Raw genomic sequence first — 27,879 nt, 5'->3', positions numbered from 1 at the left:
TCAGCCATCAAATCTGGTTTACCAGCAGACTTCATTTCTCCCTCCATCCTGGAACAGGGCTGCAAGATTATTCAACCAGCTGCATGCACATTTATTCATCTCTCCCTGTCTTCTGTATGTGTTCTCCAACAGTGGAAACATGCTATGGTGGTTCCCCTTTTTAAAAAACCTCTGTTGGACCGCCTCTTAACCGGAAAATTATAGGCGTATATCTCTGTTGCCTCTTTTCTTTAAGCTAGCAGAAAAACACGTAAATGGACAACTCACCAGCTTTCTTGAAGACAATGAGCTCCTGTTTAGGGCGCAATCTGGCTTTTGCCCCTCCTACAGCACTGAGTCATCTCTATTGCTTGCCTCCAAATACGCTAGGCGTATTTTGGATGAGGGTGACACTGCGGCCATTCTCATGCTTGAGCTCAGTGCCCCATTTGACACTGTATCCCACAATATCCTGGTCAAGCAGCTCTAGAACAGTGGTATCGAGGGCAAAGCATTGTGTTTGCTGGCATAATTCCTGCAGGGACACTCTTTTCAGGTTTCACAAAAACCTTTTCAACTTGTTCGTTCTCTGCAATAGGGAGTGCCACAGGCCTCCTCCTTGAGTCCAACCCTTTTTAATGTTTGTCAGCCCTCTGGCTGAGGTAATTAAGTGATATGGTTCTACTGTTATTTTGTACGCACATGATGCACAATTGGTCATGACCATATCTCACAACAGCAAGCTCATAGCTTCTTCTCTCTGTGCTTGTCTGTCAGAGGTCGCTACCTGGATGGAACTTAATTGTTTGAAGCTAAATGCTGGAAAGATGGAGGTTCTGGTATTGGGCAGGCATCTTAACATATGGTCCAATGCCTGGTAGCCCAATAGTCTCAGTCCTAAGCCCAAGGTTAAGCATCTGGGCATCTGGTTCAATGAGAAACTTTCTTTTGATGCCCAGATTAGTGCCCTTGCAGAAAATTATTTTGGGTTGTTGAGATCTCTTAAGAAAACCTTCCATTTCGGCCTAAAAAACGGTAGTCCAGGCATTAGTCATTTCCAGATTGGACTACTATAATGTTCTTTACTTGGGTGTTTCCCAATTGGGGTTGAACTGGCTTCAACAAGTCCAGAATGGAGCAGCTATGATATTGCTTAGACTCCCTAGACGCGCCCCTATTAGCACCGCATTGAAGAAACTCTAGGATATTGCTTGGACTCCCTAGACGCGCCCCTATTAGCGCCGCATTGAAGAAACTCTAGGATATTGCTTGGACTCCCTAGACGCGCCTCTATTAGCGCCGCATTGAAGAAACTGCATTGGCTGCCGGTGAAACAAAGAATTACCTTTTAAGGCTCTTCCCTTCCAGGGTCCTGCTTACCTTCAGTCTATGAACACTCCCCGTCTTCCAACCTGTTAAACAGGCTTCTGTTCCAAAAATTCAAAAAGCCAGAATTGGATGTGCTTTCAGTCAGCTGACACCAAAAAGCTGGAACTCGTTACCCTTGGAGCTTCGGCTCGCCCCCTCTGAAACTATCTTCAGGAAAAAGCTGAATACCTGGCTTTTGAGATCTGTCTCAAGTTCCTCTCAGCTGGAGTGCATACGTTTTCCGCAGTCAGCTGCCCTGCGCTGGCACACTTCGTTGAAGTAGCCATGCGCTCTAAAAGTGACATTCGTATTGTTATTATTAGGGAACCATATCTCAGTTTCCATTTAGTTCCCCAACTCCCTCCACAGGATGAGCAGCAGACACAAGGCTAGCAGACTCTTTTCCTTGTTAACAGTTTGTGCGTGAACTATAGAGAGCAGTGATGGGGACCAATACATCTAAATGTAATGAACCACCACCAAAAGGGACTCCTGCCCATATTATGTATCGCAAATATGGTAAAAGCATGGGCAAATATTTATAATAGTGGGTGGGAATCACAAATAGATGTCAAGCAAAGGCCACTCTTCCTACAAGGGCATGTAGAGGCTCATAAGCATAAATACCAAGACTGAGGAATGGAAAATACCCAGGAGAAAAGTACCAAATTAGTCACCTTAGAGACAGCATTAGCCCTGCTCACTTCCTCCCTTCCTCCATACCTTTTCCCACAAACTCACTGAACACTGGAAAAGGAGAAAGAGAGCAAGGACCAGAGGGATGAAGATTTGTTGGGTATGTTTGCCATGGTGGCTGAAGGGCCAGATGCACCTGGTGATGTAGCAGGGCTACACCAAAGGCTATGCACACTTCATTTGTGGATCCTGAGCCCATCCAAGGCTATCAGTAGTAGGAATGCTTCCACTACAGCTAAATTCCTTTCCGCTTTAATTCCAGCATATGGTTAAAATGTGCTATAGACAAAGTAAGGCGAAATGCAGAAATCATAGAAGAGATAGCTAACTCCACAGCATTAGCTTTAGGATTAGTGAAAGGTCTGTCAGACATGCTCACCAAGATGCTGATTAAAAATAGGATGGCATTAGATTACAGTTTAGCAGCAAAAGGTGAGGTTTGTACTATTGTAGGCTTTAAATGATGCACCCATTTCCCAAAACCTCCCTCAGCATAAACGAACAAATAGATCCCATTAGATGTATTCCTAGGAAACAACACAAGCTTGAGTACTGACTAAGTTTCAATCTTACTGGCATCTGGACGTATCTAGTTGGATTTCTTTGGACAATGGAAATTAAATTATTTCACATAAACATTGCTATTGTTTTAAATGTAGTTGTTTTACATGTGCTAGCAAAATTAATAATGTGCATCATCCTAAGCACCTGAGCACATAAAGGCACTGCCAAAGCATTTCTGCCTGCTATCATTGAGGATAATAAAGGCAGTGATAATGAAGATGTGAAAGGAGACGTTTTAAGACTACATGTGATAAAATTATTGAGAACTGTTTTTCCTTCCTTCTAAAAAGATGGCAGGGGTGGAAAACAGAACCATGTATTCCTGTTTGTTCAAATATTAATGCTTGCTTGTACATGTTTAATACAAAGTGCACAGACGTATTACCAAATCTATTTGGATATTGTTTTTATATTAATATTAAGTCTTCATAAGCCTTAACGTGCATGCTAAGGTTCATGAGTCCCATAAGCGAAGAAATCCTTTTATTTAATGTAGTACATTTGCTGCATCCCGTAGTGTTGTCAAACAGAAGCACGATTTGGGGAAAATAGTGATTTCAGCAGTATGTTTATGTATCTCAATTTCATTTCAAGGGCTTCTTCCATTCTCTCTGAGAGAAGATTCTGCCTCCTGCTTATTAGATAGTCTAATTGAGTAACAGTTTCAATCAGGTGTTTGCGCTCCATAGACTTGTCTTCAGATTAAGGTGTTTAAGAACTGACCAAATTTGCATGAATTTTAGCATTAGATGTTCTAATTGGCTTTTTGAGCAAGAGCACTGGTCGGTTGAAATGACGTTTGTCACCTTAATATTTGCTGTGTCCCTTGTTTTTTACCATGACATGCTCGTTGATTTTTGGGCCTCCTGACATGTTGGGTTTTAACACTACTTTTTCCCCTTGTTATCTGTTTAATGCAATTATGTGAGTAGGAAGAGCCACATTTCAGAGCTCTCAGGAACTTAAGGGTATTGTGAATTATTTTCTTAAGATTTAAGTTCAAGAGCTTAGTCATCTGGACACAGAAGAAACTTCCACCAGTTTACGGCTGACAGGAGGATGGTCATACGAGGCGCCAACCTGGACTGTAATTTTTTTGTTTGATGACAGCAAAGTTTATGTTGAAGGAAGAATGGCCCAAACATATGAATTGCTGAATGTGAGCTGCATACAACTTTGAAAATGATAAGAATTCTAGGCAGTTCGTTAAAAATTAAAAATGAAGAGGGGCTCCAAGGGATGGACATTGCATGGTGGAGGTGCGAAAGCTCCAAGACGAAGATCACTTGGAACTTTTTAAGGGAAGGCCAGACGGAGGAAAATTCAGAATACACATCTCATCCAAAATCCTGTTTGGAATTATTAGCTATGTAAGGGAGAGATGGGAGTCCACAATGAGCCTGAAAATTCTCACTTCTGCGAAGAGCAACGCTAATAGACACGATTTTTGTGCCAGATATGTCCAAATTGCTGTTACGTTTACTGCATGCTAGAATCTGCTTTGACATATTTACCTTGAGGTGGTTCAACAGCACCCAGTTGTCCTCTATCTGATGGTAAAGGAGTCAAAATACAAGGGAATTTAGAGATCTAGTATGATTTCCAACCCACTTGTATAGTTTTAACAGTGGAGATTGAGGGAGAAGGTGAGTTCAGGTAGAGGGCTAAATGTAGCATTGAAACGGGAGGATAGATGACAGCTGTGGAGCTGAAGGGTGTCAAGGAGGAGGAAGTGAAATAACAAGGAATCTGTCACTAAGGGAATAGGCAATCCAGTTCAGTACAGTTCTGTAAAAGCGAATGGTGATGAACCATATGAGACGCAAAACAAAAGAGCAAGCAAAAAGTGCTTCTACTTCATTTTAACCGCCATTTTACTTTAATCACATATAGAAACCTGTGTTGCTTTAGTGCTGCAGTCAGGCGAATCCAGTTTGGTCAATGGAGAGAATGTTATTTTCTTCCATGCAGAAATTTGACTGAAGGTAGATCTATTGATAAGGTTGCATAAAATGGGCCTTTGAAATAGGCTAAGATAAGGATCAGTAGGGTAAAGGTCATATTTTAAAAGGTTTTAAGTATCTTTTAAGTTCAATTGGGAGAGTTCCATTTAGCAAGGTGGTGGTTGTAGAACTTTTAAAGAAGATGTTGTTGAATATATATAAGCCAGAATATATAATATGCTGGTGATCCTACTGAGCAACAAGCTTTTGTGATGTTGATGAAATCTTAAGGGCTTTGCTATTGATAAAAAAACTATCTTCGTCAGTGGTCTTCTTTGTCAGCCTCGAGTGAGATTGGTTAGGTTAGATTATGCTTTCTTTTCATCTCCATGACTTTTTTAGGTGTTTGGATCTTACAATGCAGTAGTTTGCCAAAGAGTCACGTAGTTCCTTAGATAGCCACTTTGTTGGGGATGCATTCAGGGTTCAGGTATTTAGTATCTTTTGTAATTCATTTGATGGGTAGGTATCCTCTGGAGATATGGCGCAAGTATTGAAATCTTATTGATGGTGGATTTATATAAACTGGAATCGCAGGGGAGTGCACACTCATTATTATTGTAAGTCTTTCCATGGCCTCAGTAGATGAAAGAGTTTTCAGTGGATTAAGTTTGTGAAGGACAGTTTTCAGCCAGATTTAGAACTGCGGTTAATGGGGTTGGCTGGCTGGTAAGTAATGAAGTAATTTAGAGTTGAAGGGAGATAGGCCATCCTTCTTCCAAGATCTCACACCTACATAGTTTGAGGGGACTAGTAGTCTTCAGTAATAATGGAATGGAGAACCTATACATAAATAAAAAAACATGCAGTATCACACAATTAATTGTCATAAAAGCAGCAAAGCACAACATAGCATAGGGAGGGACAGGAGGAAAATGAAGCTCAGCAGAGAATTTGTATCAAGCACAGGCCAGTGACAAAAACCTAGAGAACGGTCCGCCATGCCACCAGACTATGCTAAAGATCAACCTGTAGAACGTATATACCTGGTGTCATAAAGAACACTCCCCTTGTGCCCAACATGAGTGCTTGATGATCGATCAGTAATAATGCAACTATATGTAGCATAAATGACATGATTAACATATAATAAAAAATATGAGAAAGTGCATTCCAAATATAAACTAACGTATATATCAAAAGATAATATAAATACTTTCGATAAAACATCAATTCAAAGACCCCAGCATGTGCTAAAACAAGTTATAACTCTTTGCCTTTCATCTTTCTAAATAAATATACAATGCAAACATCTTCTCATACCAAAGGCATTAAGAGGCGAAGTATTAGTTAAAAATAATCGAAGTGGTGGTGGTAAAGATGAAAATCCAAGGTAAGGAACAGAGTTCTTATCCATTTGCATCTGGGTTTTACATAAGTTGGACAGAAAAATAAGACTTGTTCAAAGTTTTCAACAGAATTATTAGTGCACAGATCAAATAAAGCTGCATCGTCTGAAACGTTGCCCCTCTTAGCTACATGCATTTTGATTTTAAGGACACCGAAACAGAGCTTCATAAACAGGGACCAACAATGGTTGAACGCAATCTAGATATGCTTCATACCAAGACAATGGCTTACAAAGGATAAGCCTATAAGTGAAGAGACTAGAGAAATGTGTATGTGCGAGACAAGATTGATATATTCCCAGAATGATGCTTAAACAATTCCTTTGGAAATCTGCATGATTGTACAGGGGTTGTCTGATACATCGTCTAGGCCTGAAATTCAGGAATTAAAGGGTTCTCCGAGACGGATTACTCAATGACCATATAAAGTTATTTTCTTGAACAGCTAGATGGGTTACAGGCGAGTACCCCTAAATTTTGACCCCATACAGTGCTTCTGTTTGGCCTTTGGGCCTGTAGACCTCAACAGCTGATGAGATTACCCTAGATCGGGTAGCCTTAAAGAATTTCAGGATAGCAACTGCCCTATAGGTAAGAGTAGTCGTACCCTTCTCTAGGTGGAGCCGCTAACAAAGTGTCATCAAGCTTAATTCCCAGGTACTCAGAACTAGCAACTCTATCTAGCACCTTCTCTCTCAGTCTGATTTTTCCCTTATAACGATTATGTGGATCAAAGAACATTATCTTTGACTTTGCGGTGTTTCTTTCCAAGCTCTTAAGTGTACAATACGATTGAAAGGAGGCTAATACGTTTTCCAGGGCCTTAGGAGTCCTGGAGATTAAAATGGTATCATCGGCTAACAATAATGCTGGAACGTTAGCCCATCTAGCTTGGGAGAATCGTTGATGCAACCATTAAGATGGTCAATTACATCATTTATATGTAATGAGAAGAACATAGGGGTCATAACACCCTTGTTTCAACCTCCTCCTGACAGGAATGCATTAAGACAATTCACCATTACTGCAGTTTTCAGTCACTCAGATTATCGTGAAATGGACAAATATCAAAAGTGTATTCATGGTTGTATGCACAGAGATCTAGTGACTTCAAGTTAGAGGATGAATTTAAATTGATGTCGTTCAGGAGCATCAGACCAGGTTTTAGTCTCCAAATATGCAGAAAGTGAGATGCATGGATGTGATCTTTGCAACAAAGTCCAGGAAGGTATCAGCAAATGCCAGATAGTGTGGTGAAGATCTGTTTGTCAGTCAGGAGAAATGAGGATGTGAAAGCTGTAGGTAAAAAAAACACAGACTGAGGTGAGATACTCATGCTTGGGCCATATATACTTGGACAGAATTGGTTAGAAGGAAGATTTTATAAGCCGTGAATTTACTTTTATCAGTCTTCTTAGGTGAAATCTGAGCATTTCAGAACCTTGGGTTGTTGTTTCATGGAACAGATATGTTGCATCATTACATAGCCAAATTGTGATGAACAGCAGGTCACAAAAGGAATCTGATATACGTTCACAGATGTGCAGACAGTTCACTGCTCTGATGTCCTGAAGCATACAAGAGAGGAGACGGCTAGCTCGAAGAGGAATGTGTAGAATACAGTTGAAAAATGTAAAGGTTCAAGAGCAGTAAAAGAAGGGATGGTCATGTTGTGATGCAAAGATTTCATTTGAGGTGGCTACAGAGAGATGCAGGGAGTACAGTCATTGTGATTAGTCTAAGGTTAATTTTGTAGACTAAGGCAGCGTGAATAAAGAAGAAGAGAGGAAAGAGGCTGTAGGGAGAAGTAGAGGAATGGAGTAGTTGGGAGACATTAACAAGAGATGTTGGGCGGAGGAGGTTTTATAGTTTGTGACAGAAGATACATGATTGGGGTACACAAGTGCCGGAGGGAGGTATAGGTCACAATTGCAATGGAAGATTTGCAAGCAAGAGTAGAATCAAAATGTTGAGCTGGCACAGAGTTATTCAGAGAGAAGACAGGCAACTTGGATAGTGCGTGGGAGATGAACTTAACACATCAGGAATTAGTTGAATAAGAAGTGGAGGTGTAATTGGTAGTGTGGGACAGGAAGATGTAGATGAATGATTTCGGTAAGTGATAGGTGGCAAAAAAAGAGTAGGATTAACAAGAGACGAAGGTGGGAGACAAAGTGAGTATGGTTGTCGGATAAGACAAAGTAGTTGCAAAACTGTTTCTCATTAGCACATCTTACAAGGCTATGATGGTAGGATTTTTGGTGGTATTTGTAAGGAGCCCAATGCTATTTTTCTGCCTTGGCTCTACCGCTTCTGTCGCTGTGGCAAACGGCCTTATACCTTTCACAAGCATTTCTGCCAACAGTAAGACAAATAGTTTTACAAATCAAAAATATAACCGAAAACGTAATCATGCTCCATTCTCCTGATGTTTTATTTCAATTTCATTGGAGTATGATAGTTCAATCCAATTTTACAGTACCAAAGGACTCAGCCTCAGGTGAAATGTATAAAAATGGGTATCGAGTCAGTACCAGAGGGAATGCACCAAGGACAATTTTAGGAAAACTTGATAGTAGGATCAATACCATTTGTGAACCAAATCAAACAAGTCACATGAGCATACATAAAAATACATATATTGCTAAGTAAGCACTCCAGTTGAAACAGACATTTCCTGTCTGATGAAGGGGCAAATAACAAGTGTTTTTTATTATCAGAATTGTTCAAGTAGGTTTTAATAGAGTGCACCAGTAAGAGTGAATTAATATGACTTGCATCAAAAATGTAATTAAATGAACACTAGGCATAAAGGGGCTACAGGTCATCCTCTCCATCACCCTTCTTCTAAGGCAACAATACACGTCCATCTCAGAACAGAACCATTACAGCAGAAAGCTACATCACAGTACAGTACAGCGTGTGAAGTTTGAATCCGTCAAAAAGTAATCAGACGGCGGAGCATCGGGAACATCTACAGCCTTCCGAGTCTGATTAGCTTCACAAAGTTTATCATCACAGCTTTTGCTTCATTTTCCTGAATTTCATTGGACAGCTTTTTCTTCTCGTTTTGTTTTTAAACTTCTTATTCTTCCAAATTAGGTCAGATGGTGGATCCATATGCTGAATACATTAATTACAACATTAAATAGCATTGCACAATCAACCTCTATGGTCAATTCAGTACAAAATAACAAATATTAAAATGTACCAGTACTAGTGGTTTTACATAAGTTTATATCACTAATTTATGAAGGAAAACCCTTTTTTTTAAATGTAGGCAAATGCCTTATTACAAAGCTGCACATTACAAGCATAATGATGTGGAATAAATATAAGGAATCCGGTAAAATATTAATCACAAACAGATTACATGGGAACAAACTGTACAACCACTTAAGCATGGCTCAACAATCTTCTACTGTTATGAACAATGTATGCCTAACCGCAAAGTATTGTATACCACGGCATGTGCAGTTTAGGGAGGGGCACAGGATGGGAGCAGGGCCAAAACATTCCAACAGATAGTTAATTCCTGAGGTGTCTTATCAACTGCTCTAATTGATTAATACTTCACTTTCATTAGCTTGTGCTAGCAAAGTGTCCCAATACACATTTCCACAATGGAATTTGCAATGGTTTTAAAAGCAACAAACGTAATGAGTATTTCACATCATTTTCGAACAGACATGATACTTCCTTTTTTCAAAGGCGGTTGCCAATTCTACTGCTACATCTGTCAATGTCATCAGAAAAAACTGTTAATAATGCAGGGAAACATTATAACCTATGATTGAGTTTCTCCAGCACCTTGCTCAAGAGAACCAAGGCTCAAAAAGGTATTATTTTAATTTAGTTATTGTTTTTTTAACTACAAGTGCCAACACTGTAAACATCGTTGCATTTTCAACCATATGCGGTCTATTATCAAGGCTACAACCGAAAGACAGCCTTGTGTACAACTATGGCCGGCCTGTAGACCAGTCTCTGATTCATAAATGATTTTAAATAACTAAAACATGATCATGCTACAGCTGTGACAACTCCAATATTTGCGCATTTTCAGACTGGACACAATCTAAAAAAATATAAGCATGATGGAGGTAAGAAAAATAACATTCAAAAATGCAAATAATAATCGGGAAGAACGTACATCTGAAACAAAGCATTGAACATACATATCTGTACATTAATCTAAACACAACTATACAAGACCTGTATTTTTTTAAGCGAAAACTTTTCTTTTTATAATACAACTCTATGAACATAAACTGTGAACAAATTGCTCTCTATATACTTAGCTGTACATGTGAACATAACATTTCTTTTTAACTACAGTCATTTAATATAGGTCATAATGACTTTCATTGTACAGTTCATAACTATGTATAACCTTATTGCAATAAGGGTAATTTCTACAGGGGTGGGGAGATTCACAAGCCAATCACATTAGGCGTTACCAGTACATTCCAACATGGTAGTGTCAAACGTGTATGAATATTCCCTGATCCCATAAGTTTCTTTTACAGCTTAAGCTCATTCGCAATCTTAGATGCAATGTTCTTAAATGCAATGGAAGTTCCAGATATTCGCTTGAAGCGTACCCCATTAAGTGAGAGCCGTGGAAGTTTGCAAACTTCCATCTCCCATTGCACAAGGCTATCCTGCCGTGCATCACCGTGAACACAGAACAATAAAAACCTCTCTTTTTGTTCATAATCGCAGTTGTTAGCATCTAATACTTTTCGTATCTCTTTCATCATGTCATTTGGATCCATGGAACTCGTGGTCTTCATACTCCAAGTGAACCTTAAAGAACGGGGTTTTGAATCCTTTACATCTTCTTTTTCTCTCTCCTTTGTTTCCCCAGACGTGCTTCTGCAGAAAGTAAAAAGAAGATGGAAAAACACATCCAAAAAGTAATATTAGTTAAAAAAGATACTATATAATGTACTGTAAATTTAGAAACCATAATACTGTATTTATAAAATTGTGTATACTCTACACTGTAACAACTGGAATCTAACAATAAATGGCAATTTTGCATAATTTTGTATACTGGCAGCTTTATGATGGTGGTCAAGTTAAATTGTATTCTGCTCAATTATTATTATTAAGGACCCTATTTAATGCATGAATTTTGTACATTATATATGGTCATGTGACATTTTAGAAGTGTACCTTGGGAAAGCTGTAGTAATGTTAGCACCATCCATACTAATTTAATCTCTACTGACTCTGTGACAATCACTGTACAAATATGTAAAGGTTCTTGCATGTACAAAAAAAGGATCATTTCTATATTCTAACTACACTGTAGGCGTTTTAGTTCAGAACATGTGATCTTCTATTTCAGCTGAACAGTATGTTCAGTTCAAAATCAGCATACAAGATAAATTGGGAAAAGATAGAAGTTGTGGCAAGAATCAGCACTTGTGATAAAGATCAGTTTATAAAGTAGGACATGAAATGTAATTCAGAAGGTTTGAAATGTCTGGGTATCATGTCCATAGGGACATTTCTCATCTAATGCAACTTAACATTTACCAATTTTAATATTATAACAGGTAGAAACAGCCTGTACACGATGGGAGTCTTTAAATCTGGTACTGCGAGTCACACTTATGTTGGGCTTGCCAACAGAGTGAAGGAACACAGGCATACATGTTATGGCATTGTAGAAGACGTCTTTTTTGGGCAAGAGGCAATAAAAACAAACCAAAAATTAGAAACACAAACGACAGCTTGCAAACACAACTACAGCGATGTTCTTGGCAGGTATACCAAAAACCACTACTGAATGCATATACAGTGACTGTAAAGGCCCTACCAAGTTACAGTACCCATTTGATGCTTCAGCACAGCTTTTTATTACGAAAAGAGTGCCAGAATGAGAGCACTGGAATAATAAGTCAAAATTTGGCTGCAGTGGAACTGTGAATGCCCAAGATGCTTTACAGGCAATGAGACTCATCACTGCTATGGAGGACTCACATCTGGACGGTAGCTCAGAACCCTCAGCTATTCAATCTTTGGATTCTCTGAAGACAATGGTGTTTTTCATAAAGCTTTTTTTGTTAACCAGAACTGCAAACTTCAAATCACTTTATGCAGGCTGCATAGCCAGACTAATAACACTGTTGAACACGTGCCAAAGAGATGAGATTTTCTGAACTGCTAAACCTTGTTTCTCAATCCCAAACTTTTTTCATATAGCTAACACTAACAGACCTGATCGTGCATGCCTCACCAGGCATGCGTGTGACCATGGAATAATGTATCCAAGATGGTGGATGCTACTTAGAGTGGTTGATAAAAGAAAAAAAACTGCATTTGCACAAAAGTGCTTTCTGTACAGGGAGCACCTGCGAGCAGCCAAGCCCTCCACAAAATAAACGAACACATAAATAAATGTCTGCAAGAGGTGAGGAAGCTAATTTAGGGGTAATCGGGAAGTGGGCGGGAGGGAGTAACAGAGACGCACAAAAGAGCTTTATGCAATGCAAATTGTCCAGGCAGCAAATGGGAGATGCTGGAACCTCCCAGAAAAACGTACTATTACTGTGAGGAGTAGGAAAGCAACAGAGGAGGGAGTAAAGGGTGAGTAAAGGGGAAGCACCTGGCCACGTTTCTGAGTGAGGCAGATGGGGGAGTGAGCAGTACTATATGAGAGAGAGCAAGGAAACACATACACTTTAATGGAAAGCTTAATAGAAAAGAAAAAAAGTTCCCTGAAAGAGTAGTGGAAGGATACAAGTTAGCCAATCAAAAGGATGTAAAGAAGCAATGCTTTAGGAGGGGAACAAACAGAAGGTGCGGAATGTAAGCAGATAAATAAAAAGCAAGCAAATGAGACTAAGACAACCAATGTAGGAAATGGACAGGCTCTAAGCCCATTGTACGTTTTGGTATGGTCCACAAGTCACTTTGGCCTACAGATAGATAAAAGCTGTCTGATAGACAAAGTCTAAAAACGAGGCACACAACAAGATACTGCTGGCCAGAGGCAACAGATTTAGGTACAAAAAGGATCTGGTACCCCCAAGCTGATATACTGCTGTAATGATGGATGGGAGTGTGAACCAAGGGTAAACACGGCCACAAAATGGACAGGAGGTGCTCTTTTCTTATTTTTTAGATTAATCTTTAAAAGAACTCAATATTTTGTGTTGCTGCTGCCATCAGATAAAGTAGATGGTCTTTGGAGCACTGTAATGAAGTGAATTACCATGTGCTCCATTGTAATTAATACCAGAACCTATAACACAGATGATTCAGATGGGCCTTGGTGGACCAATGCCTTAAGTGTTTGGTAGTTTCAACTCGGCGTGGCATTAGCTAGGCACAAGCCTATTGTTAGGCTATGAAGACTCATGACATGACAGAAGGCTCATGTGTTACCCCTAAAAGAATGCTCAGGGTCATGCCTGGAAGGGTAAACTGAATAGCGATGTACACATGGACTTAGATTTCATCAATGACACTGATAAGAAAAGAGTTTACTTACCTTTAGTGCAACATAGTCCTACAACTCCTGGTACATGTGGGACAGGGGGATAGATGACAAATCTGTCCCTTGAGTGGCATAATCAACTCCTATGAGCTATACTAGAACTAGACTAGAAAGAATACTGCACAGTGTACGGTGAATGGGATGGTTTGGTACCAAACACAAAACCAGAAGTAGTAAGCTACTGAAACCTGTGAGCATTGAAACCGGTGAACTGTTGTACAAGCAAGCACTCAGGAATCGGTGGTAAAAGGTCCCATCTAGAAAGAAGTCCACCCAGAAATAGGCAGGTTCCAGACAAAAGAGATAGTGTTTGCATCCATTGGCATTTATGGCAAAACACGAGCATGAGATGTGGGATAACTGACTAATTTTTAGGAGCAGGTTCCTGGAACAGGATCGGACAAATTTCAAATTACTTCAGCTTTTTGTGTGTAAAATGAGCTTCAGTAACCTCCCACACCACCATTCATTTGCAGAAGAGGGTTTGGATAGAGACATTTTTTTAAAACCTTGGCCTTTAACTAGCTAATAGGAGTTGAGCTAGTCCCTTTTTGTCACAACCTTGATTCAATATATAAATCTGAAATGAAAGCTGAATACATTTCAAGAGCGCAGAACATCATAATACGTTACGGAATATTGGCTTACACGGTTATTGCTACGGCTAACAAAGATCACAACAGTAAAATGGATATTGATTCAAACAAAGATGCCTAGCAGCGAAGTATTAAGAGTGGCTCCTCACCTTGAGGTGTCAGCTCGGCCACTGGCTTCGCCTTCACTTGGATCCCTCAAAATAAAGTGAAGGATTAGATTCAATTATAGAAGTTTAAAATAAGAGGCAAGATAACCTACATTTACAATGGGCGGTAAAACAACTCTCCGTTTGATAATCTGTTATCTTTCATCCTTGCAAAGTGGCTCAAGACAATTTTAGCATCCTTCACAGATGAATGAGAGTTTGGCTTTTCACATTTTTTTTTCTTTGTGAACATAACTTGCATTGTTCTAAAAAGAGGGGTAAGTTTTGTCATAATTTGGTTCTTAACCATATTATAGTTGTAGTTTTTTTCCCCAGGGGCAAGACAGCAAAACTCAAATTTACCTTTGAACATGCTACAATGAGAGCTTGAGAAAAAACGTCCAATAGTTTATAACATAAAGCAGGAAAAACAATGCCACAGTGTCTACATTCAATTCACAATACATCATCACAATTTCATTAACTATACACTCAAGTGTGAGTCATTGTCTGCTTAATGAGTATATATTTATGCTAGCCAGGTATGTTCTGCAACAAATCCAACATTTTTAATTATAACTAAGGATAAAAAAAACATGTAAATAGTTACTGAATGATCCCGCAATACATTATTGTGCTACTACCAGTTTCAAGATTACAGTGCCTTTAGAATCCATGTACATTTAATCTTTTTATAAACCTAAAAAATCAAAAAAGATATGGGATCAGAAGTAGATTATGGGGGCAGGACAAATTAATCCAATTCTTCACAAACTCAGAATTAGACAATTTAATTAGCCACCATTACCTTTTGCATATGTTTACATCTTTAAGGTCATGAACTCCCCCGTGACTTGTAACCTAGTTATTTAATGAAAACTACAGCATTTACAGCCCCACGTGATAATAAGGGATTATAATTATTGGTCAAGCAGCTGAAATGTTGTAAAATTCCTTATGGATAATGATCTTCTCTGTACATCATTTTAAATAGTTCCCCAGAGCCCAACGAAAATTCTGGAAATATGTTAAGAGGTTACGTGTCAATTATTCAGGATCGCCCTTGCTGCTATCTTAGCCCTAGGAAGAGACAAAGCTGTTCGCTCACCATAGTCCCATTTCTCAGCTTCTTAAAACTGAACCAACAAGTATTTGAAAAAAGTATTTAGAGGGGAGCTCTGGATAGGTGAAATGAGCAGTGACATTAGAAAAATGATTAACTTCCTTGTAGATTCACAAAATCTGTTATTTAACTGCAATTGGCTCCTTGCCAATGTGACCAATGAGACCTAAGGATTAATGAAAACAGCTTTGGTTACAGTAAGATTGAGTATCGGGTTAGAGAATGATGGACACATTGATGATGATAGATATAACGACCTAGAATAGGCCCCACTTCTTTCCACTGGGTGCTAACTGAAAGAATTCATAATTCAGTTAGTGCATCCCACTTAAACACAAAGTCCTTATGGCATTAACTTATCCAATCATCAAAAAAAAGAGAAAGCAAAGCCATAGAAATAGACAGCTATTATATCACTGTCAAACTACAGCAGTGAAACTACAACTTAGTTCTATTTCTAACCAAAAGAGCATAGTCAAAATGGAGATAACAGGTGAAAAGGAAGGATCGATGCACCTTGTTAAGGTTAAAATGCTGCAGTAGACCAAGTGAAGAGAAGATAATAAATGGCTGATGAGGCCATACAGGTTCAAAAGCACTGTGACATGCAAGGGGGGAAATATGAGAATATACGAACAATGAGTAGGATCTCATGAGGTATATTCATTAATTCAGACATCGAAGATAAGACAAATTCTATGGAATATCTTGGTGAAAACAGTGTGGCTGGCTGCCGATGGTTCTGGGTTTAGCATGGTCTCATAGCATAAGGAAGCCAAGATCAGAACCAATACACTGGAGCATTTTTACATAATTTTCACAGATGTAAACTCTGCTAGTGTTATCACACTATTATATTACTGTTGATAATTTAGATGCACTTGGTCTTATTCATTACTACCAATGGAAAGTAATTATTGCAAAAAAACAGCGACAACAAAGATAAATCTTTTTGTGAGTGTCGAAGGGAAGTTCTTAAAGGAGCAATTATCTGGCAAGTCTGGGTTGACTGTGCTTGGCATCCAGGAAGATTGTAAAAGTGGCATGAATGAGATCAGGAGATTCAGAGTACTGTCTACGCTATGTGCTGTTTCCCAAAGTGCTGAGCAGGTCTAATGATTCACATGGCAAGATTTTCATTTTGATAGCCATGTGTTCAAATGTAGATAGCAATCACGGGGTAGATAATACTGCTCTGATTAATGGGTGTGTTGGAGATGTTGTCAGTAATTTCTCGGATGAAACAAATGCTATTACTTGGTAGTCTGTAATTGTGTTTGAAGATAAGGCAGAGACATAAAAGTACTAGGTGAGAAGCTTCATGGAGCTGAGTTTGGAGAGTTCTACGAGTTTCCATAGAAATAAGAATTTTTGAATGAGTGCATCCTTTTTTGGGTTTATGGATTTGACTGATGAACTGAACAATTCAATCTTCGATCACAAGAACATCCAAGTTGTAAAGGAAAGCGGGGTGAGCGAACCTCTGAGATGGAAAGCAAGTCAATGTTTTGTGAAATGATTGTATACTCTATGTCAGTAGCATGGGGAACTACTGAGTGAGCACTTACAAGAATGAACTATGACTAGTGACTTGTGTGTGTGTTATAACCTGTTGTGTTGTGTGCATCTTCCTTATTACTATTCTGTCCCTTGCTGCTCAGCCATGTGTGATGTCACTTAGAATGTTGGGTGTGAGGGACTGGTGGAGTTGGCAGTTGGAAGAGATGGGCTGAGCAGCAGGGAGGCTGCTCCTGGTGGGCTTTTACCTGGGGCTCTACAAGAGATCTAATGGGCTCTTATATATGGACTTAACAGAGGCTTTACATGAGATCTTACCATCGTATTTGATCCTGTAACCTGCCTAATAAATATAAGACCTGTTCTACGTTACCTGGCTACCTGATTGATGCTTCGTTATTACACTGGCGACGAGGATGGGAAAGTGGAGAATGTTGCAAATCTTTGGGTGACATAATGGGCTAGAGTGTGAGGAGTATTTGAGGGAAGTAAGTGGTGTAAAGATTGTGAGCATAGTGTTTGAAATCAAGCATCTGTCTGGTGTTTATTACCTGAAGTGAGGGAGACAGTATTTACAGCCTTGCGCCCTAATAAGCTCAAACACATGTTCCCTTTACTTTGTTGTGCTTTAGCTAGGAGATCTAGAAAAGGAAGCCTTGATGGAGTTTTTCAAATCTGCTAGGAAACATGCCGGGACATTTCGGTCCCAAAATCTGTTCTCAGCCAAGGATGGATGGCGAGGTTGGCCCCAGATGAACAAGGCACCCTTTCATTTTGGCGTGGGGAGCATGTCATCTGACAGAGGACTTTGGAAGGAGAGGGGGGGGGAGGGTCTCACACAGAATGTGTCTGGAGATCTGCGGACCTCTATGACCCAGCTTTTCTGCGTCTGGATATGACGGAGTAGATACAAGCAGGAAAACGTATGACCACCATACACAGGAATATATCATCAATTATCTGTTACCATGAAAATAAGTGGAGTCAACACTTGACTCCCAACTAACTAACTTGATTTCCTGAAATAATGACAGTTACTTACTAGTGTCCTTCAGTCAAATGAAAAGATTCCTGTTTCTTTCCTATATTTATTTAGATCAATGCATTTGACTTTAAGCCTGACTGCTGTAACACATAACTTTACCATTTCCAAATATACTGTCAACCTCAAGACAGCAAGAGCTGGCAAACAGTGTCATTGTGTGTCTTGGTCTCGAGATTGTCTATTTCCAACAAGACCAGGCCTCTATTCATAACCAGTGGAGAACTACATTAAGTTAAAAATCTTGATTCAACCAAAATTTGTCTACCAGCAGGTATTCAGAGATTAAATCATTTAGACTTAGTGAAAGAGCTGCCTACTACCAGGAACCAAAATTATGGAATCCTTTGCTAGAACAACTGCGTAGCGACTGGATGATCTTTATTGGTTTCACCTGACTGGATTTACCTAAAGAAGTCCTCTTGCTCTCTCTCTTAGCGTTTCTGCACTTTACAAAAAAACAAAAATAGAAATGGCTACAGTGCAGCTTACGTACGAGGGATAACTAGATATTAACATTAAGAAATTAGTAATTTAGTAAAGAAGAAAAAAGGACCTAATGGTATGGCATTGGGTACGTTCACCCAAGGCACAAGTGAATATTAAGAAAGCAACAGTCCACTGTGATCACTTTTGTTCCTCAGATCTCCAAATAGAAGGTAAATTGATTATATGGTTGGAAACGTATGATTACCTACAGCAAATATAGGTCTGCTAGAGAATGCAAAAAAAGTGTATTTAAATTCTTTTTTGTTGTTATTCCTTAGACAGAAGTCCCATTAGCATCTCTGCTGATGTATTTGCTACCAATGGGCTGACTGTTCTCCATAAGGGGCATTGCAGAGGACCACAGATGAAATCCGACTACTCACATTAAATACACAACATAGATTGCTTCTACTAAGCCATGCTGTCCTAATCCTTGAAGCATTCTATAGTGCTTTCAAGGTCCCGCTTTGTGTCTCAGATTTTCTAAAGTGGCACATACGAGCTACAAACCTTTGAATACAATGTCCTAAACATGCAGAATTTTTGTTTTGAACTTGTTACACCACTTAATATTTTTAAACTATACTCAACCATAATTTACACCAAATATCACTATCTTTAATCTTATTAAAAAACATATGTCAATTTTTTGAAAGAAGTGCCATGTAAGATAAGGACAGGTATAATTAAGTACTACTTCATGGTCACGGCTGAACAACTCAAGATCAAGAAATCCTCCAAACCTTTTCCAGAGGACTTATTTAATTATTACTATTGCTACAAACGGATAATGTCGGCGGAATGAATGCTTATAGGCGCCTAGCATTAGCATGCAACCTATAGAAATGTTTTGCTGGGACATACCTGCGGACAAATTTGGATGTTATTTTGCTGATTAAACCAGTGGATGTTCCCCTCCTGGTATGAGAAAATGCAGCAGTCTCGTGTGATGGTGATGCTGGAGGTCCATTGTACGTGGCTGTACGCCGGTCTCGTAGTTGTTCTCCATGAAAAGTGCTTCGACTTGAGCTTCCACGAGGAAACCGGGTTCGGTCTGGAGTTGTAGTGCTAATACTATGTGCTGAGGGGGAAGCAGCAGGGACTCTCTGGGTGGAGCTGATGAATAAATAAAGATAACATTACTTCATAGCCAAAATGATAAACTACAAATAAAAATGCCAAAAACATAAAGCTGGTCTGGTTTCATAAAATCCCTGGACTCTCTTCCTGTACCTTTTATGTCGAACAATTCACTAGAGACCTTTTTTAATTTTCCTATCTTCAATTTAAATAAGCAGGAGTTCATCAGACATAAAATCAAAGGCAAAAAGCGACAAACTATACTAACAAGGAATGGGTTTGATTCAGAGCCTTATTGGATGACAGAAAAGTAATTGTTTTCTTAATGGAAAGTTTTTTCTCTTGTCTGGTTACATTTTCAATCAACAACAAAGCTAAAGAAAGTAAATTTGGTGGATAGAAAGCAAGCATAAATATGTAAGATTATACAACACTGAAACCGTGTCTAACAGCGCATAGTTTGAATCATCAAATAGTGTTACAACAAAAACAGTCATACCGTTTAATAAAAAAAAAAAAGCTCTCTTGCTTCATGGATCTCTGTTTGTATCACTCATGCGGTGTCAGCGCCATAGTTCCTGGAGTGTTCATAAATAGGGTAAAGCTGCATACTTTCAGGCAGGTGAGTGCCTTCAATGGATGTAGGTAATTGGGTTACTGGTTGAGGGGGATGAACCCCTACTCAAGCAGCAACCACAATTCTTGTCAGGATGAAACACAAACAAACTCTAAGTTAACTTGTGCTCAACCCTCTGTTAGCTTGGCACAAAAGCAGTCAGGCTTAACTTAGAGGCAATGTGTGAAGCATGTATGCACCACTTCAAACATTAATAACTTGAAAATAAAACACACAAAAATCCCACATCACTTTTGGAAAATAGAGTAAAATGTAATCAATTATTTGATTTCAAAAGAACAACAAAAGTCAGGATTTGTAATAAACTGAAAACACAACACATGAAAAATCCCACACCAATTTAGAAAGAGCAAAATTGAATAACTTAAGTGCAAAAGGACAAAAATCCAGTCAGTAAACCAGGAGATATGCAATTTTAAAGATTTAAGTGAAAATAGTGCCTAAAAGCACAAAGCGCCAACTGTGGTTATCTGGTCACACCAGACAGAAAACACTGCACAAGTGCAGACCGGATCCATGAACCATGTTAGGCCCACTAAGCAAAGTACCTAACTGCCTGGTTGTGGAGCGTTGCAAGATCCTGCGTCGAGGATGTGTTGGACAGCGGATTTTCTGACAATGTTGCTGGGCTGTGATGCGGTGTCCTGATTCATTGTCAAACATGCCGCCAACCAGGGGCTTGTGATACGAAGGCCTGTGTACAGGATACTTCACACGGCGGCGGCTCTGAGGAAGATTAGGGCTGCGTTGTGAGGTCCTGCATCGGAGATGCAGCATGCTGCATCGGAGATGCTCACAGGATAACAGCTTGGCTCACAAAGCACCTTTAGGCCCTTTTCAAACTGTCCGGGACTGGGGTGGCACAACTTGTGGGCTAGGGGTCACAGCAGACAAAGTCCAGGTGTAGGGTTCAAAGTGGTTGTAGCCTTTTCTGTCCCTGAGGCTCTGATCAGGAGGCCAGCCAATTAGCCATTGGAGTCACTCTGGTGGTCCTGGGTTCAAGATGCAGGTCAAGTCCTTTTCACTCTGGCTGCAAGGCAACAAAGTAGTAGTCCTTCTTGCAGAGCAGCACAGAAGTCCTTCTGAGTCTTCCACAGGCCCAGAGGAGTACTGAAGTGTTGGGTCTGAAGGTCCATTATTCATACCTGGTGCTCTCTTTGACTTAAAAGAGAACTTCCAACAGGCTTTCAACCCCAGAGGTGCTTTGAATTTCCTGCCTCCCTGCCCTGGCCCCAGCTTGATGGACGCAAAAGACTAGTGTCAAAACCCTTTGCGTGTGTGCTGGGCAGAGCCTTTATGATGTGTAAGTGTGGTCGGTGACAGCTCCTCCCCTCTATCATGTCAGAGATGGCCCATCCTGCCAACATCTAGTTCCCATTTGTCTCACTGTCTGGAAGCAATACACTGCTGCCAACTACACAGTCAGGCGACCAGGATGCAGGCACCAAATGGTTGGGACAAAGATATGCCAACTTGCTTAAAGTGGCATTTTCAGAATAGTGACTTAAAATCCAACTTTACCATTAAAGAGGGTTGTAAATGACGATTCTTTAGACACCAAACTGGACATTCATACCTACTCCCAAATGAAAGTTATCACTCATTAAATATAATAAGGTAACCCAATATTATCCTATAGGAGAGATAGGCCTGGCAGTAGTGAAAACCGAATGTAAAAGTTTTTCACTGCCAGGACATGTAAAGGTTAAAAGTACAAGTCCAACTTTTTAATTACACTGCAACCTGCCCTATGGGCTATTTAGAGCCTAAACAAAACAACACCGTAGGTAGAGGGTCAAAAGAACAGTTTTAAAGACCGGCGCGGATAAATTCCCCACAACCAATAATACAATAAACAAATAATCCACCCGTCTGCAGAGCTATTAAGAGCCTACCCATGGGGTGCCATATGTATTAAAAGGGAATGTTTTGTGCCAGCTTGGAATGGCAGTTTAAACTGCACACACAGGTTGTAATGGCAGGTCTGGAGCATATTTAAATAGGCTACTTAAGCAGGTGGCACAAGAAGTGCTACAGGCCCACGAGTAGCATTTCATGTACAGGCCCTGGGTACAGGTATTACCACTTTACCAGGGACTTACAAGTACATTAAATGTGGCAATTGGGTGTAAGTCTAAAAATAGAGAGAGGGACCCCTTGTACCACACCAAGGGAATAGGGTACTACCACCAAGTAGGAATAAATTATCCCTGGTACCTACACTTACATAAAGAGCAGGAATCTGCTCACAATCAGGCCACAACTAAGGATAAAAACATTGCTACAGCCCATGTAATGAACACATAAGGGAAGTATAATCCAAACTAAATAGAACTTTTTATCACAAAGTTATTCATTAAAAATATATTGTCATATCACAAATATCATGTTAAAAATAATCCAAAATGTTCCATACGCTCAAATTAGTAGAAAAAGAAAATCTCTAATCAGGGATTATTGCAGGTCGGATTTACCCCTCTGTATTAGATTGTATTCCTTTCATTTATTACAAGTCTCGTCATTTGTTTTTTGGTGCTCGCTATACGAACGACATCACCATCGTCATTAGATAGAGGAAGCCGCAATAATATGCGAGGCCCTCGTGTCGGCTCTGCCTTTATAAAACCTTACAATTCGATAACACGGAGCCAAGAATAGTACTCCTCTTACCGGCAATAATCCCTGATTAGAGTGCTCAAGGAATGAGATTCAAGAAGATTTTTTCAAAAGAGATCCGTATGATCAGGAGTCGGGGTTGATTTGAGTCTCACTCAGGAGGCTGTCGATATTCTATGAGCCTACAGTTGTTAATAAGGACTCAGGTCGGGAGCAATTACAAAATAAATACTGATAAGATCTATACTATTTCTCTTGATAAAGATGGAATACTATCAGTAAAACCATCAAAACGTGTTGACGCATCTTTCACATAATCCGTGGAAGTGACTGGATCCATAGATACTTGAATAAAACGCTACATCAGGACCTAGTTACAAAATTGTTCCAACAGATATGTATACTTGAATGACAAAGTACATTATCTACTTCCTTTTCTCTCTCTCTCAATGTTATATGATGTATTGTTGTTTCCAGTGTATTAGATTTTTTTTTTATCTACTAATTTGAGACGTGTGGAACATTTTTAAAGTGATGTTTGTGATATGACAATATATTTTTAATAAATAACTTAGTAATAAAAAGTTCTTTTTAGTTTGGATTATACTTCCCTTATGTGTCTATTACATGGGGTGTAGCTATGTTTTCATCCTGAGTTGTGGCCTGATTGTGAGCAGATTCCTGCACTTTATGTATGTGTAGGTACCAGGGATAATTTATTCCTACTATGCAACTGGGTGTAAATCAATTTCACCATGTTTGAAGGAGAGATCACAAGCACTTTAGCAGTGGTAAGGTGTGTAGATTCCTAAGGCTAACAAACAAGATTTGCAAAAATGGGAGGAATAAGGCAAAACAAATGGGCGAAAGGCTGACAGGTTTAAGCCATGTCCACACCCCCTCCTCCTCCTTCTTCAGTGCCCAGACCACAGCAAAGGCCTCCCTCTCAATAGCACTCCACCTGCTCCCAGGGACCCAACCTCCTACTAATGAAGGCTACAGGTTGGTAGGCCTTCCTCATTTAACCACTGAAGGATGCTGTAGTCTTCTCATGCCTCCTAATGCCTCCTTGGTATTGTGCCGCATGTGAACATCTGCACATCTTGTCTAAAATCGAAATTCGGAGGAACGAGTGCCTAGAAAGCTTTTTTAAGTTCAGATACATTTCACCCTGATCTCTATAGCCGATAAGGAGGGCGACTCTACCTGAATTGAAGTGATCGGTCTGGAGGGTGTCCTGTTGGATCTTGCTGTATTTCAATCTAGAGACCAGATAATTAATGTTGTTGGATATGGACATCAGCCAGATCAACTCAATATGAAAGAATATTGCTTTCAGCTGGATTTTTAACCATAGGTATTCTTGAGATTGAGAGAAAAATTCTGTTGTCTTGAAGAAGGTGGTCACAAAATGCACTAAACCATCGAAACGCGTCGATGCCCATGTTGTGCTAAATTTGAGGAACAGATGGGCACATTAGAAGAGGATTTTACGAATCATGTGGCGTTGTTAATTTGCACAAATTAGCAAATTTTAAGACAGATGTAATTGTCTTGTGTGTTCTCTCTCTTTTTCAATGTCATTAATTTGTTTGATTTTGAGTGTTATGTGCTGTTATACATTTGAACAAAAAGAGTTTTTAAATGACTCCTTCATGTGATGTATTTTTTCTAAAAGGTCTTTTTGAAACATTATTTGTAAGATATTGTGAAAATATTTGCTTTAAACCCCTAAGAAAAATCTTTGGAATGTTTTGTGGCAATTGACTTGCTCAGCATTGGGGTTATGAATGCATGGTGCATGAGACTTTACCTTTGAATACATGAATGAACAGCTGGTAGAACTGGTGTGGGGAATCGTGGTTCCAAAGGGAAACATGTGTGACATGACAGTGTTATGCAGAGCCTTGTCCCTTTGGGTCGTGGGGGACCCTCTCATTTTATTTTCACTTACTTGCATTAATTACCAGTCCATGATCTAAGCAGATTATCTTCAAAGGGTCGCTAGGCCCTAGTGGGGTTTTGATACCAGTAACATGTCATCTGTGAATAATAGTGCGAGTATTTTTGTTTCCCCTATAACTGGTGAGTCATTATCACAACCCAAGAGGTAGTCGATGCAGCCATTTATAAACGTCAGGAACAATGTGGGAGCAAGGATGCTGTAGTGATGAGTCTTACTACGGTATGCTTAAGAAAGGAGGTTTATTAAGAAAGTACATCCATGTAAGAAGGGGCTCTGGAGCAACTGACTCCACAAGGAATGTTGGAAAAAGAACTCTGATCTCTTGCTCCATGAGCTCATTACATTCTAAGCCAAAGGCTTAGTGAATACACATTACCACACATCTCCCTTTTTTTTTAAAAGATGAAAAGAAAAAGAAGAAACAGTAAAAGAGAAATTAAACTCTAAAATATTCCTAAATACATACATTTCTAAAATAACAATACATGCAATAAAACTTCCTCTTAGAAAAGAAGAAATTAAGTAACAGAGTGAAGGACAGTAAATTGATTCAAGTTAGAATACACCAACCATCACCCCCCCTCCTTTAAAACTTTAATGAGAAACAAAATCATCAAATCTTTTGGGTCTCAAGTGAACACGATCACTTCTACGTAGAACAGAACTGTTTGTAGGATAATTTACAACTTTCTTCGGAACTGAAAAATTGCGGGGAATTAAAGCTACACGAGTAATGCCCCACCAGTTTCCCTCAGAAAGTTTGACAGAGTTCTTCCTTATTTCACAAACTTGAACAGGATCCTTAAATTTTGAAAAACCTTTCCCAACCATGATAGGATTTTTGACACAAACCCAGTCTCCTATTTTTAATCTGCAGGGTTTCGTAGGAACAGAATTTTTATTTGTAATTTTTTTTTAATTGAATATATTGGAGTTAGATTCAGCATATTTGCACCAGCTATTGACATCCCCTGGTTTAGGCAACACTTTTAATACCCAAAATGGGCACAACTCAGTGACAGCTTCTCTACCCCTCATAAGTTCAAATGGGGATTTGCCAGTGACTGAGTGCGGTGTGGTACGATGTGACCAAACCAGTTCTTGAATTGATTGAGCAACATTCATGTTACTCTTAATTGAAGCTTAAATGCACTCAACTAATACTTTGTTGAAGCGTTCAACTTTTCCATTGCTCTGGGGATGATATAGTGGTGTTCTTAAGTGTTTAATCTTACAATTTTCTAGAAAAGAAGACATTTCAGAAGATACAAATTGAACCCCATTATCAGTGAGTAATTCCTCTGGAAGACCCTCTCTAGAAAAAACTTTCTGAAAACATTCAAGTACTTTTTTGGTGGTGGGTTCCGACACAGGTTCAACTTCAACCCATCTAGAGAGATGATCTACCAATACAATGAAGTATCTTAAATTGTAGGGTATAATTTTATACGGGCCTAAAAAGTCAACACCAATGCGTTGCCAAGCTTTCTTAGGACGGAGATTTACTGACTCAACTTGATGTTCAGTTATCAACACTTAATCACTTGACTTACATTTAATGCAATTTGAAACACAATCTTCAATTTCTGAGTTCATACGGGGCCACCAGAATCTTTCTCTGACTTTTCTCTTAGACAAGGTAGTGCCTAAGTGACCACTATGTGGCAAATGTATTACTTGTTGACGAAAAGAAAAAGGTACAACTAGTTTTTCTCCACAAACTAGTAGGTTACCTTCTAAAGATAACTCATTTGCGATTTTCCAAAAGGGTTGCAAGTCATTCTTTAATTGGGATTAGGCCAACCGGATTATACCAATGTAATGGCTTCGTTTAAAATGCAATCTGATTGAATGGCAGTAATCCAGTCATTTTCTGAAAAACTTGCATCCCCTATATAAGCAATGAAGCATTCTTCAATTTCGGCCTCCCAATCATGATTGTCTGATTCATCAATGGGAAGTCGAGAAAGACAATCTGCACAAGAGTTTTTTCCCCCGGGTATATATTCCACTGGAAATGAAAATTCTAACAATTTGGCTGCAAGTCTAGAGATTCTAGCTGTTGTTCGTTTGATTCTCTTTCCAGATAAAATGTTCACTAAAGCACAATGATCAGTTTTCAAAGTGAAATGTCTGCCCCACACATATGCTTTGAATTTCACTCCACTCCACACACAGGCTAGTTACTTTTTTTCAATTACAGAGTATTTACATTCAGGAGGTCTTAAAGTACGGGAAGCAAAGCCAATAGTGAACTCATGTCCATTTTCAGTCTGTGTGAGAACAGCCCCTAAACCGTATTCACACGCATCAACTGTGATGACAGTAGCTCTTTTCTCAGAAAAGGATTGAAGGGCAGGGGCATTAACAATTCTCTCTTTGATGACTTTGAAGGTTTGATGACAAGAATCTGACCAAGTAAATTCCGCATTTTTCTTTAGGAGAGGTCAGAAACATTCAGTTAGATTGGCAAAGTTTTTTAAGAACTTTGCATAGAATTCACAAAGTCCCAAAAAAGAAAGTAATAGATCTTTGTTTTTTGGAGCTGGAGCATCCAAAATACTTTTTACAAGGCAAGGTTTGGGCTTTACACCTTCAGCTGAAAACACATGACCCAAATATTCTATTTCTTTTGTTTTAAAAATAAATTTGTCTTTCCTTAACGTGGCTCCTCTAGATTCTAGTATCCTCAAAACATTATTCACGACAACATTATGTTCTGGTTCACTTTCTGTAAACACCAAGATATCGTCTTGAAATACTGCTACTTGGGATATGTGATGAAACATGCTTGACATCAATCTCTGAAAGACTGCTGCCGCAGATGCAATGCCAAAAGGCATTCCACAAAACTGAAAAGTTCCTTCTGGAGTGACAAAAGCAATTAGAAGGCGAGAAGATTTGTCTAAGACAACTTAGTGATAAGCTGACCTAAGATCTAGCTTCGTGAACCAACAAGAATGACCAATCTTGGTGATGAGATCCTCTATCCTTGCTAGAGGAAAATTATCAACCCAAATCGCCTCGTTGACACTTCTTAAGTCAACACACATCCTGAGTTCACCAGTTTTTTTTTCTCGCGAGAACTATGGGAGACAACCAAAGGGTTCCTTCCACTTTCTCGAGGATGCCTTGTTTACATAAATCTGAAAGCATATCAGATAGTTCTTTTCTGATACTTAAGGGTATGTTTC

The 27,879-nt window shown here is 39.3% G+C and overlaps 1 protein-coding gene across 4 annotated transcripts in view; it reads right to left on the bottom strand.

Annotated features, from left to right (window-relative positions):
* Positions 1-8,372: 8,372 nt before the first annotated feature.
* MARK1 (microtubule affinity regulating kinase 1) overlaps positions 8,373-27,879 on the bottom strand; it is a 491,137-nt gene continuing 471,630 nt past the window's right edge. For 2 of the 4 annotated variants that reach the window (XM_085612955.1, XM_085612954.1), the window contains exons 16-18: positions 19,251-19,502; positions 14,218-14,262; positions 8,373-10,837 (exon numbers count right to left, since the gene is read on the bottom strand). In XM_085612955.1, coding sequence (XP_085469081.1) covers positions 10,483-10,837; positions 14,218-14,262; positions 19,251-19,502 — 652 coding nt within the window. In that variant the 3' untranslated portion in view covers positions 8,373-10,482. The remainder of the gene's footprint in view (positions 10,838-14,217; positions 14,263-19,250; positions 19,503-27,879) is intronic. The other 2 variants (XM_085612957.1, XM_085612956.1) reach the window with 1 other exon arrangement.

The sequence above is a fragment of the Triturus cristatus genome, chromosome 6, assembly GCF_964204655.1.
Source record: "Triturus cristatus chromosome 6, aTriCri1.1, whole genome shotgun sequence".
NCBI lineage: Eukaryota > Metazoa > Chordata > Amphibia > Caudata > Salamandridae > Triturus > Triturus cristatus.
This window is presented reverse-complemented; position numbering and strand designations above follow the sequence as displayed.